This window comes from Coptis chinensis, chromosome 4 (assembly GCF_015680905.1).
Source record: "Coptis chinensis isolate HL-2020 chromosome 4, ASM1568090v1, whole genome shotgun sequence".
NCBI lineage: Eukaryota > Viridiplantae > Streptophyta > Magnoliopsida > Ranunculales > Ranunculaceae > Coptis > Coptis chinensis.
The window spans coordinates 107824262-107836161 of NC_141459.1; the positions used below are offsets into that span (position 1 = coordinate 107824262).

General features: G+C 38.2%; 3 protein-coding genes across 4 annotated transcripts; 1 reads left to right on the forward strand and 2 right to left on the reverse strand.

The window, feature by feature from the left end:
• Nucleotides 1–280: 280 nt before the first annotated feature.
• Nucleotides 281–3288, reverse strand: LOC147506861 (uncharacterized). Of its 2 annotated transcripts, none has more exons than XM_086558897.1 (7): nucleotides 3152–3288; nucleotides 2995–3057; nucleotides 2801–2912; nucleotides 2550–2696; nucleotides 1873–1886; nucleotides 1126–1227; nucleotides 281–592 (listed from the first exon to the last, which is right to left on the reverse strand). In XM_086558897.1, the coding sequence occupies exons 1-7, from the start codon at nucleotides 3158–3160 to the stop codon at nucleotides 467–469; spliced, it is 573 nt and encodes a 190-aa protein (XP_086415023.1). In that variant the 5' UTR covers nucleotides 3161–3288; the 3' UTR covers nucleotides 281–466. The 2 variants fall into 2 exon arrangements, with proteins under 2 accessions (XP_086415023.1, XP_086415022.1); XM_086558896.1 differs by having other exon boundaries at nucleotides 2550–2735.
• Nucleotides 3152–5148, forward strand: LOC147506862 (protein FAR-RED ELONGATED HYPOCOTYL 3-like). The gene is made up of 3 exons (XM_086558888.1): nucleotides 3152–3294; nucleotides 3511–4072; nucleotides 4791–5148. The coding sequence occupies exons 2-3, from the start codon at nucleotides 3539–3541 to the stop codon at nucleotides 4980–4982; spliced, it is 726 nt and encodes a 241-aa protein (XP_086415014.1). The 5' UTR covers nucleotides 3152–3294; nucleotides 3511–3538; the 3' UTR covers nucleotides 4983–5148.
• Nucleotides 5149–5585: 437 nt separating this feature from the next.
• Nucleotides 5586–9602, reverse strand: LOC147506863 (putative disease resistance protein RGA1). Its single transcript, XM_086558887.1, has 2 exons — nucleotides 6378–9602; nucleotides 5586–6148 (listed from the first exon to the last, which is right to left on the reverse strand). The coding sequence occupies exon 1, from the start codon at nucleotides 9470–9472 to the stop codon at nucleotides 6416–6418; it is 3057 nt and encodes a 1018-aa protein (XP_086415013.1). The 5' UTR covers nucleotides 9473–9602; the 3' UTR covers nucleotides 5586–6148; nucleotides 6378–6415.
• Between the last annotated feature and the right edge of the window lie 2298 nt (nucleotides 9603–11900).

Below are 11900 nucleotides of genomic sequence, written 5' to 3' on the forward strand. Positions count from 1 at the left end.
TTTTCTCCATGGAAAGACAAGAATTTGTACAGTGGCTTGTGGTTCGTGTAGGTGAAGAATTTGTGCATGATTATTGACGATTGTATGGTTTAAGAAACCTTAAAAGGAGGGTTACTCAAAACTATTTGCCACCCAGGCAAAGTGTGATCTCAGCCTCGTAATTCTTATTTACTCCCTGGAGTCAGACTCAAAACCGAATTAGCAGTAACTGAATTAGCAGCTCTACTACTCGTCGTAATGTACTAGCATAGATTCAGCAGCAGTAATTCAGAATGAAAACTGTTAGGAATGACCAATTTGTTACAAAAATTATGAAACTTGTTATAAAAAGAATAATGCTATGGGTATTTTCTCAATTTTTTAAAGCACAATACCTTGTCACTCGCTCACTCCACTACATCTCACACAGTTCCTCTCTGCTGTATATGCATTTTCCCCTCCCTAATAAGTGCCAAAATTAACATTATTACTCTTCTTCATGCTGAAGCTGAAGGATTGCATCGAAGCTGAATTCTTCACCAGGCTCATAGCTTGCTTCAAGTTCCTCAAAGCTTTGTTCAACTCTTAGATCTTTGGTGACATTCAATTTTTCCTGTGCAAGTTCAAGAAAACAAAACAAAACACATGAAACCAATTGAAATTGCATGCAATTTTGATATCTCAAGTTATTTCTGAAGAAACTGTAGCAGCAATGATTTAATTAAAAAACCAGGGTATATGGCTTCCTTCAAATATTAAAATCCCAGTGTTTACCCAAAACTCCACTATTCGTCTTACACCCGTACTAGGAAGAAGAAAATCATAAACACAGATTTACCTATGAGTCTATGATAATTCACTTTTAGTAGTGGATTCCTCTGATGAATGACTCGGTAAATCTTCAATACTTTTCCTGGTCAGATCAATACTGTGAAGAATGTAATATTTTTGTGGTATAAATTACTCTAATCCTGAGTGCTCAAGTGGTATAGATGCGAATGTCCTGGTGGAAACTTTTTATACACGTTCCTAAATATTCTACTTTGCATTAGTGCTTCTTTAAATTAAAGCACTACAACTAGCATACAGTTTTTATACAAGTTCCTAGTTATCCTGTAGGTAATTACCCTTTAAAATCCAACTCACCTTCTCCACATACTCCGCCACTGCTGAGCTAATTATTTCCTTGATAACCTGCTTGTAAACTTTTGATGGTCCAAGGATCTCTAGAAGCACCTCTCTGGGGATCTGCAAACATGATTATGAAAGTTTAATAGTTGCAATGATAAACAAATAAGAGGAGTTGATAGATTGTTACTCCAACATCACACACGCAAACTCTTTCTTGAATATGTGGACATGTGACCAACTTCACCAATCGGTGTTTATCCGAAATTGGAGTTTCAAAAAGCATTTACATCTTTCAAATGTCATGTTGATAACAACCAATTCAAGACAAGAAAATCTATAACAAAGAGGCTGCAGCGATGGCATGCCAAAGATATACAAGCCTGTTCTGGAACCACATCGGCGTGGGTTTAAGGCATGGGCGTGTTGGAGGCACATCTTTGTGTACATGTGGAAACATTAATCCACTTCAAATATTTCAAAATTAGATATGCATAATTAGCTACTTTGTCATCAATTGAGGGCTCCTGTGCTCAATTAAAAAATGTATTCTAGGCCAAACTGTGTTATCTGGAGCACATACATTGTCCTGGAGATCCTAGTTAAGAGCTCTATATAAGAAAGTTTCCCTATTTAGATATATTCTCAAATCTGGAACAACGGCTGCCATGAAGATGAATGAAATTAAGCACCAATCTAACAGAAGATAAATGTTTTTTTAAGGTAACAAGATCACAATATTCTTTAAGCTAAAGAAAAACTTACATTAGGCGTTTTTCCTGATGATCCATTTCCCAAAGTGTTCACCAGGCCAACAAAGTAAATCAACAAGACAATTAGATTCCATACAACATGACCAACAAGAAGAACCAACACTTAGCAATGAACACCAAATTCAAAACTATAGAATTCAAGGTGAAGATAAAGATGAGGAACATTTGAAAATACTTAAAGGTAAAGTCAAGATACAATGACTGCGTTCAATACCATCAGCAAATGTAGCAGGGTCGAGGTGGAGTTTCAACATTTGTCTTATTTGACAAAGTTTTTTTTTATTTATTTATTGGTAAGCCTGTTTTTTATGCTGGCGGGGTTCGAGCCCCAGACCTCTGGTATCATCACCCAAAGGTTTTACCGACTTTGCTAGTCGGCACCTGCAAAGTTGCAATTTGAGAAAAGTGTCTCAACAACTCAAAATTCTAATTTTACCATAAAAAGATTAATGGAATAAAACTTGGGTTGTTTGGTTGCTCCAGACGAGTACTGACTGATTACAACAAATTGACCGGAGAAGACAGGGCGTAAAGAAGACAGGAGAACCTTTGACAACAATTACACTGAAGCTAAAAAGAAATGCAACACTAACACTAACACTAACAACATCAACTGAATGAAGAACATGTAGAAAGATGTACACATATATTCCTGAAACAAAAATATACCTCCTTTCACTCTTCGAAAGCCTGGAATTGGTTGGGCTGCAGCAACCATTTTAGAGAAAACATCTTCAAAAATAGCTTCTGATTTAGTGCCAGATACATTTACCTTTATCTTTCCAGATTCAGTAGTAGACAAAACAACTGAAATGTCTTCCATAGGAGCAGCATTAGTGCCAACCTGTTTCAAACCTTGGACCAAAAAGAGTAAAATGACAAATCATAAAACATTCATGAAGGAGGATGTGCAAATGTACCTGAAGTAACAACACAGGTGGAAATAAGAGCTCTGTAGTTTCCTCTGCATGACAAACTTATTAAACTTTGAGTCGGAATGTAGATGCCTACTGATTGCTGATGACTTGTTAGCTGCACAGTAAATAAAGCAACCCCATTTAAATAAAGCAACCCCACCCCCCAACCCCATTGAAGTACTAATTTAACAACTTACTTGAGAAACTCTAATAAATTGAGGCATCTGCAGACAAGTTGTTGTTGTAGGCATCGCCATTGCCTGGGTGATGGTAAAAAAAAAATACATTTTAACTAACACCACTGAATTGTAATATAACTATTGATAAAAATAGTCAACGGGTTCTACAAAGTACCAAGGACATAGGATAGCGAACACGTGCTGCTGAAGCACGTGTAAGAAAAGGTTTGGTGCTTCTTCTTCTTCTTCTTGTTTCAGCAAAGGAGGAGGGGGGATATCGTTTCTTCAGCAGGAGCTTTTTTGGTGCTCTAATTTCAGGTCAGTCATAATAAAGAATGGATTTTTATTTTCCCTGTCTGTTTCTATACGAGTATTTACTGGCCTGGTTGTTCTTGGATAAATGAGTTGGACAAATTTACACTCATTTCATATAAGCCTTCACTGTGGCCACACTTAAAAAATGGATCTTTGCCCAGATTAGATGTCCACCTTTGTACTCCATCTAGTTATAATTCTGTCTTCTTTATGCTTCAGATTTGCCTAATTATGTGCTAGTAGCAAAATGGAGAGCAGTGTTGATGAAGAATTGGAGTTAGACATAAATGACCAGGAAACATTTGATGATCTTGAAATTACAGAAAATGAAGTCTTAGAAGAGAATTCAGATTCACATGCAGCTCCAAATGATAAGTTGCCTGATGGAACATTATCGGAAAATGTACAGGGTGTGGAGCCTTATGTTGGGATGGAGTTCGAATCAAGAGATGATGCTAAGGAATATTATGCTGCTTATGCAACACATGCTGGTTTTACTGTACGCATTCGTCACAGTCGCCGTTCAAAATTAGATGAGGCAGTTATCAGTCAAGACTATGTTTGTTCAAAAGAGGGTTTTCGTGCAAAGAAGAATACAAATGGGAAAGACAGAGTTCGTCCTCCACCTCCAGTTACCAGAGCAGGATGTCATGCGATGTTAAGAGTCACTAGAAAGGAAGGTGGAAAGTGGATTATTACCAAATTCGTTAGAGATCATAGCCATAGCCTAACGAGTGCTCGTATTCCATGGAGATGTGCAGATAAGACCTTGCTCTCTGAGGTATGTTTTCAGAATGACGATTGTATTCAACTGCATTAACAGTCTAATGGAATTGCTCTTTAATTGAATGGGATTACTTTCTTTCGTTTATCCCTTTGCTTTCCTGGGCTGGATTCAAGTAATTTATTTTGAAAATCCATCTACTTTCCTTTACTGGAATTGTGCTTTGTTTGACAAGGCAAAACACTAGAATCTATGTTGCCTATACGGCTATAGGGTACATTTAGGTCACTCTTGGCTTAGAGCTTGTCGTGTGTCCTTTGTCTTAGACAGGAGCACATCATCCTCGGGTCGCAAGTGCCTCATTGTTACTAGTGAAACTGAGAATGTACCTGAAGCATGTATTTCTGTAGCTTCCACATTCTCTGTGGTGGTATCATGTATCGTCCTGAACATAGTAACACCTCCTCTCCAACATGAAATTTCCCTTCATTGGCTGTCAGGAATGTGATGGTTAGTATGAAGCAACTAGAAAAGGTATTCCAAACTCATTCCCAGAAGACTCCGCTAGTCATTATGCTTTTGAACTGAACTTACGAATGTTAAAAGCGATGCGATGAATTTATTTTATGGGAGCTTTGGTAATATACACTTTTTCAATGCATGCTAGGTGTATAGGACTAGTTAAGGTGGATATGTTGTTTGCCTAATTGACATATTCTGCATAGTTTAGTAGATATACCCTTAGTGAACAAAGTTGGATATCTTTTTCTTGCAGGATGAGAAGGATAAGAAAATTCGAGAACTGACAATTGAGCTATACAATGAGAAGCGAAGATGTGAACGGCGTTGTATCGCATATCAAAAACAGTTGCAGACGGTTATGAAATATATTGAAACACACACCGAGCATTTATCGAGTAGAGTTCAAGATATTGTTCAGAATATAAAAGAAGTTGAGGATGAGTAGTTGAAATTAGAAAGAAGAGGAATTGAATCAATAACTTTACTTTTTACTTGTGTTATTGGACAGATTCGTTATTCGGCTAATCCATGCTTTATTAGTCTTACCTGCACTTTCAAGGTAATCTGATGTACTTGTAAGTCATGCAGGTATAAGCATTCTCAGTTTCTCACTTGTGTTTAAAGTTTAAATCCAGGTGTAGAAGAATGATGTTTGTAAATAAATATCATTACCCTCAATCCCTACCCTTTTCCCCGTCATGAAACTCTCGTCTACAACTTTCCGGCCTCGTCTTCCACGAAGATAAGTTGCAGTGAGTACTCAAGAGGAGCTACAAAAGGGCATAAATAAGTATATAATAGTAATAAAAGTCGAAAAAAAAAACTCACCTATCGTGCCCAAGCAATGGTGCTCGAGTGCTTTTTAAGAGAATCGAATTGAACTATTCGTCCATAGACAACATTCAACATGAATGTCTTCCGTTTCAAAATTGCACTTGACTGTGTAAATGAGTTTTTTATTGCTTACCGCCAAGGAAAGGAGTTTGGTGCTAAAGTCTCCCACCCCAAATTATATGAGGCATGTTTATCAACAAGACAACATACATCATGGAGTATAGAAATGCATATCCCTTCAAAAATAAGCATTCACCTAGAGTAGCAAATTGCAATCCCGCACAATAAGGATCACGCACATAAATCCATTACACAAAAGTGAAAAAAAAAGCAGAACATAAAGCTGTAGGCACACGGATATACACAAACAGATGAGAAACGACCAAGTCACAAGCTAAGGCATATGATAAGACAAAGGCCAGCACGTATAAAAAGGAGAAGTGCACCAAATCAACAAACAACAACAAGCTTTACTTGCAATTGATTGACCAGAGAATTGCAGTAATTTCATCTTTGAAGAGCATGAAGCTTTAAACCATCAAAATCCCAGCCTTCTTTCAGAATGGCTAAGCACTTGAGCATTCAAGGAGATGGTCTGAACCATTCAGTGATTATACACAGACGAGTATCCCTTGTTGTGTCGTAAATGATAAAACCATTATCCAGAATCACGTTACTATCAACTTGGTACAATGCCACAGAAGAAGAGAAGCAAAATATCACAAATTCCAAGTATGTGTCAGGAGCTCATCACGGCGTCATTACAGAAAATGCAAGCTGCAAATAAAGAATGACAAATTGATAGTAAAAAATACAGTCACAAATGAAGGAATCGTATGAAGATCCAAATCACAAGTATCTAAATAATAAAGAAAATGCGCCAAACTACTAGAAATTGAAACAGAAACCTCTGTAAAGAAGTGAATATTTATGAATGAAGAGCAAACTTTGGAGCATTATGCAATGGTTAAGAGTTTAAAAGTTAATAGTTGGGATTGTTTGTCACCTGTTTTCGAGAAATGAAGTCATCGTGCAAGAACTAAGTCAGTTCCTGCTTTTAATATATTTGTTGTCAATGCGGATGTCAAGAATGTGGGTTAAGATGCTCCAGTCCTCCTCTCTGCTACATCCTCTCGTACTAATAGGGCAGCGTTTGATTTCCAATTTGCGAAGCACGGTGAGTAGTTTCAACTCCTCTGGCTTGAAATCAAGGTATTTGCATGAATAAAATCTCAATTCTTGAAGTGACTTGAGTTGGTTTAATCCTTGGGGAAGAGAGGAATGCGGAAGAGAATTGATATAAAGAGACTTGAGGTTGTTGTTGTGGGTGAGGAACATTAACGATTTTGAAACAACACCTACATCGCCCCGTAATACCAATTTTTCAAGCCGAGGAGGAAACAGGTAGACCGGTACCACCTTCAATTTCGGGCAATTACTGATCTTTAGTTTGTGGAGACGGGGCATGATAATGATAGTAGTATTCTCACTTCTTGTTGTTGGGACATCATGCTCCTCCTCCTCCCACTCTAGCAATTTAGACAAGACAAGCTTTTTCAATTTTGGAAACAACACTACTGATGATGATGACGACGAAGACGTTGAATCTCCATTTCCAACCCTCAAAAGACCCAAATGTTTCACTGAAATTAGATCTTCTAACCAGAGCTGTTCAAGAAATTGTAATTTGCCTAGAGCGGGCAAGACCTTCAAATTTGGACACCAGTAAAGCTTCAAGTCGACAATATTAGACAATACAGATTCTTCGACTGACAACATCCAAGGAGGGAGCATGAAGCCAACATAGTATCGTATTACCAATCGTTCCAAGCTTTCTTTATGTGGTTCCAAATTTTCAAGAACACCTTCCATCCTTCGTATGTACTCTTTGTTGCTGACGTGTCCAAAATCTCGCTCATGTTCTTTATCTCCAAAATGCAACACCAAGTCTGAAATGTTTTTCTTTTTCTGTAATTCTGCCTGCTTGGCCTCATTCACACTTTTTACATGCTTTAACCCCGTGATATATATCCTTCCTTTTAGAAAATTGAGATTTCCTAGTTCCCCAATCACAGACCCTTTGCTTCCATCTCTCACAATAAATTTACTTAATGTTCGAAGCTGCCTCAATCTCTCAATGCCTCCTCGTGGATAATAATTTAGTCTCTGAGTGGCTTCGACTTCCAGATGTCTTAGGTTAGAAAGTTCCCCAATTCCTTCGGGCAGACTGCGAAGATTTTTGCAACCGTTAAGCTTCAGTGTTTGCAAATTAACTAGACTTCTCATTGTCTCAGGCAATTTCTTCATATTTGTATGCGACAAATCAAGGTACCGAAGATGTAATAATAATCTACTCACTTCACTTGGAAGTACTTCAAGAGTTGAATCACAATATAATTTAGGACTCAAGGCCAAGGTCCTAAGACACGTTAATAATGCAAGAGGTACCGGCTTGGACGATCTGGCTACCAGCGTGCGCAACTTCTTCGCCTCATAGATAGAAGGATTCTTTATATCATCAACACTCAAATGACGAACCCTGTGACTGCTAATTTTATCATTATTCACCAAAACAGAGCAATCAGCTTTTGTGAGGAACTCAACAAAGTCATGTACGAGATCATGCATCTTGCATCTAACAATGTTTCCATCTTTGTCTTTCTTAAAATCTTGGAAGAATGAACGCATCGCCAAAGCATCAAAATACTCGACACCAACTCTCTCTAGCTCTCTTGCTCCATCACAGCCGAGATAACCTTGAGCCATCCATAACTTCACCAAATCATCCTTCTTTATGTTATAGTCTTTCGGGAAAATCGCACAATACATAAAGCATCGTTTCAAAACAGACGGCAAAGCTTGATAGCTTAACAAAAGAGCAGGTAAGAAACTCTTTTCTTGTGTTTCCCAAATGTCACTTTCTAATACATCCGTCCAATCTTGTTTCGCTCGTTTGAATCGCATTAGACTTGCTAATGTCTTGGCAGCTAGTGGAATACCTTTGCATTTCTTTGCGATTTCTTGTCCAATTCCATTTAATCTTTCGTGCTCTTCTTGTGTTCTTCCCCAAAAAGCTATTTGTCTGAATATGTGCCAACAATCATCGTCTGACAATTGTTCAAGTCTGTGTATATAAATTGAGCCGGTCATCGTCGCAACTGCCTCGTTACGTGTGGTGATGATGATTTTGCTTCCTCGCTCACCACCATCCAGGGCTAACTTCAATGGCTCCCAACGATCAGAATCTTCAATCCAAATATCATCTAGCACTAGCAAAAACCGCTTTCCCTTTACGGAGTTGCACAAAAGTTTGTGTAGAGTTTCACTCCCAACGTCACTTTGTGGATTTTTTCCAGTAGCTTGCTCAATGATTTCTCTTGCAACCCTTACAAGATCAAAATTTTCAGAAACACAAACCCATATTTTCAGCTCAAAAGTGGTCACTATAGTTCCTTCGTTAAACACTAGTTGCGCAAGAGTTGTCTTACCAAATCCACCAGTTCCAACTATTGACAAGATAGGTACATGAATCTGAGTTTCTTGTCGACTAGTCTCGGACAGCAGCATGCTTCGTATCTTTTGTTTGTCGAAATCCCGACCATATATATCCATTACATCCACACCAGAGTTAGTAAGTTGTCGAGGCTCCTCCTCATGATTATGACTTTGAACGAGGCTTAGTTGATCCTTGTTGAGAGCAATCACATCTAGTCTCTCTCTTATGCCTTTAATCCTATGAGCAATGTCATGGCGTACACCAACATGTTTAAAGCAAGCACACATAGATAACAAGTAGGAATGGAACCTATTGGTAACGTGAGAGCCATTGGCAGAAATGAGAATTCGTGTGTTCCATTCATCCAAAACATCATCTGCATCATACATCACATCTTCGAGCTCTCCCAACCAAATCTTTACTGCACTATCATGTCTTGCCTTCTTTTCTGCATCTTCAAGCACTGCTTTAACCAAACGGAGCTTAGTCTCGAGATTTTGTAATTCTTCACGAACCCCCACCACCAACCGCACCTCCTGTTCAACTTCTGTTCGAATGACTGAGACCAACTGGTCCATGACGGCAGAAAGTATTGCTTCAACCATGTTTTTATGAATCAACAAAGAAGAAATGATTAGGCTGCTCTAGTAGATTTTGAAGTGTGAAGACCAAATCAAGGAGAGATACAATGGAGCTTTTGCAAGTCAAATCCACTGCTGACCAAAGCAAACGCATTATTGATGTGAGGTAGCAACACGCATGTGGAAGTGGGGACTGGGGATACCACAAAAGTCATCGAGGAAATATTATTTAGGAAAGTTTGCAGCATATGTTTTGGTTTCAATCGGTCGACATCACATTAAACTATTCGTCCACATACAACATTCAACATGTATGTTATGACTTGATGTAAAACAAAAACGATATGTATAGGGATGTCAATGTCCACGTCTTCAGATTCGTCATTCGCCAGCTTCTTTGGTGAGCTGGACCACGTGTGAAAACGTAGAACATAAAGCTATAGGCACACGGATATACACAAACAGACATAAAGCTGTAGAAACAATCAAGTCACAAGCTAAGGCATATGATAAGGCAAAGGCCAGCACGTATAAAAAGGAGAAGTGCACCAAATCAACAAACACCAACAAGCTTTACTTGCAATTGATTGACTAGAGAATTACAGTAATTTCATCTTTGAAGAGCATGAAGTTTTAAACCATCAAAATCCCAGCCTTCTTTCAGAATGGCTAAGCACTTGAGCATTCAAGGAGATGGTCTGAACCATTCAGTGATTATACACAGATGAGTATCCCTTGTCGTGTCGTAAATGATAAAACCATTATCCAGAATCACTTTACTATCAACTTGGTACAACGCCTTCTTAATATCGATCTCAGCAAGGACCAAATCAGCCAGCTGAATGTAAGCTTGGGCTCGTCTATACAGTGCCTTAACATTCGTACCCTCAAGTTCTAGCACCTACAAAATTATTATCGCAGCATTAATCCTCAGGCACCTTGGTTTGATGTGATTTGAGTTGTAGGTATAACACTACAAAAGGAACGACTTTACCCGACAGGCTATAACTGTCGCCAAAGCATAATCATAACCAAAGAGAACAATACTGTTAAAGCAATACATGTGAAACTTACCACTGAAATTGGTACTTCTTCAGCAATGACATTTCTGATTTAACGACATCACCACGCTTGAGCCAAATCTCACATAAGCAGCCAACAGATATGCTATTGCGATTCTCTGAAAGAAACAAATGCTTGTTCATCAATATATTTCAAAGGAAACAACACACCATACACATTAACAATATGAATTCTTTTAATCTGTAAGTCCTACACGAATATCTACTAAACTGATGTTTACACAAAGGTAACAAGTTCGGAAACATAATCTGTCTACAAATCTCTTCACAGAGCATGGACAATACCAACATTTCACAACTCACAAGATATTGACGGTCTAACATATCGATTCTTGTAGGAGAGTGTCAATGTCTTTTGAGTTTTCATTTAGTTATGCCCGTGTTACTCATTGTCTTATCATTATTGGCGTGTGATTAGTTGATGCCTATGTAATTTTAAAGATATAGGACATCTCAAGGTAATAAAGTTGCTTGTAAAATTGCACTTCAGCAACAGCAAAAGCCTGAGGTGTCTAAAAGTGACCTCCGCAACATTGTGGTATGGAGCTTCATACACCTCAACAGAAGAAAACACTGTAAGACTCCAATGGCATTCATAGAAGCACTATGAGTGTGCCAACAAGGGAACTGTTTGAAGACAGAGATCTGAAAACATGAAAATGCAACTTATGGAGGTTCAACAAGGGACAGTAGATCCAATGCAATAATGGCCTTTGCACAAACAAGTTCTGTCCTTGCGCACAGAAGATTTATTCACTTCATCTCCCAATATTATGGACCTAAAGCTAAGGCCCATGACTATTCCTCTATAAATATGCTAAAGTACAGATCTTACATTCCTTTTTTATATTTATCTAGCCATTACTATTCTTGTATAGATTTTTCTATTGCCCTTTCTAGCACCATTTATGTTTATTTCAAAATATCAGCATAGATTCGCACCGATTGAGTCATTATATTTATGGAGAACTAATTACCATTAGACTCATGATATTTATACTTATGGAGAACTAATTACCATTTATCGTAGTAAAACTTACTTCTGATCCATGTGCATGCCATTGCATGATCACTGAATATTAATGGGTACAAGGAGAAGACAATGCATGTACTGATTTACGCGAGGATTTATGATTGTGTTACTTGGTGAAGGAGAAGACAATGCATGTACTGATATACACTATGGCTTCACTGTTAGGAGAACCTTTTCACGCTTCTTCATTGTCTTTACAGCTTTCGATAGTGCTGGGCAGAAATAACATGGTTGCAAAGGCAGAACATGCAAATCCTGTTAGAAAAGTCACAACAAAGACAACCAACTAGTATTCACCCTAAAGTAAGGTACAAAACTCCCACCATCACCAACGGTA

Coding starts and splice junctions, on each gene's coding strand:
- LOC147506861 (XM_086558896.1), bottom strand. Junction 2,913..2,994: donor AATTTATTAGAGTTTCTCAA/GTAAGTTGTTAA, acceptor TTTACTGTGCAG/CTAACAAGTCATCAGCAATC. Junction 593..1,125: donor TGGCGGAGTATGTGGAGAAG/GTGAGTTGGATT, acceptor GAACTTGCACAG/GAAAAATTGAATGTCACCAA.
- LOC147506862 (XM_086558888.1), top strand. CDS start 3,539: ATGGAGAGCAGTGTTGATGAAGAATTGGAGTTAGACATAAATGACCAG. Junction 4,073..4,790: donor ATAAGACCTTGCTCTCTGAG/GTATGTTTTCAG, acceptor TTTTTCTTGCAG/GATGAGAAGGATAAGAAAAT.
- LOC147506863 (XM_086558887.1), bottom strand. CDS start 9,472: ATGGTTGAAGCAATACTTTCTGCCGTCATGGACCAGTTGGTCTCAGTC.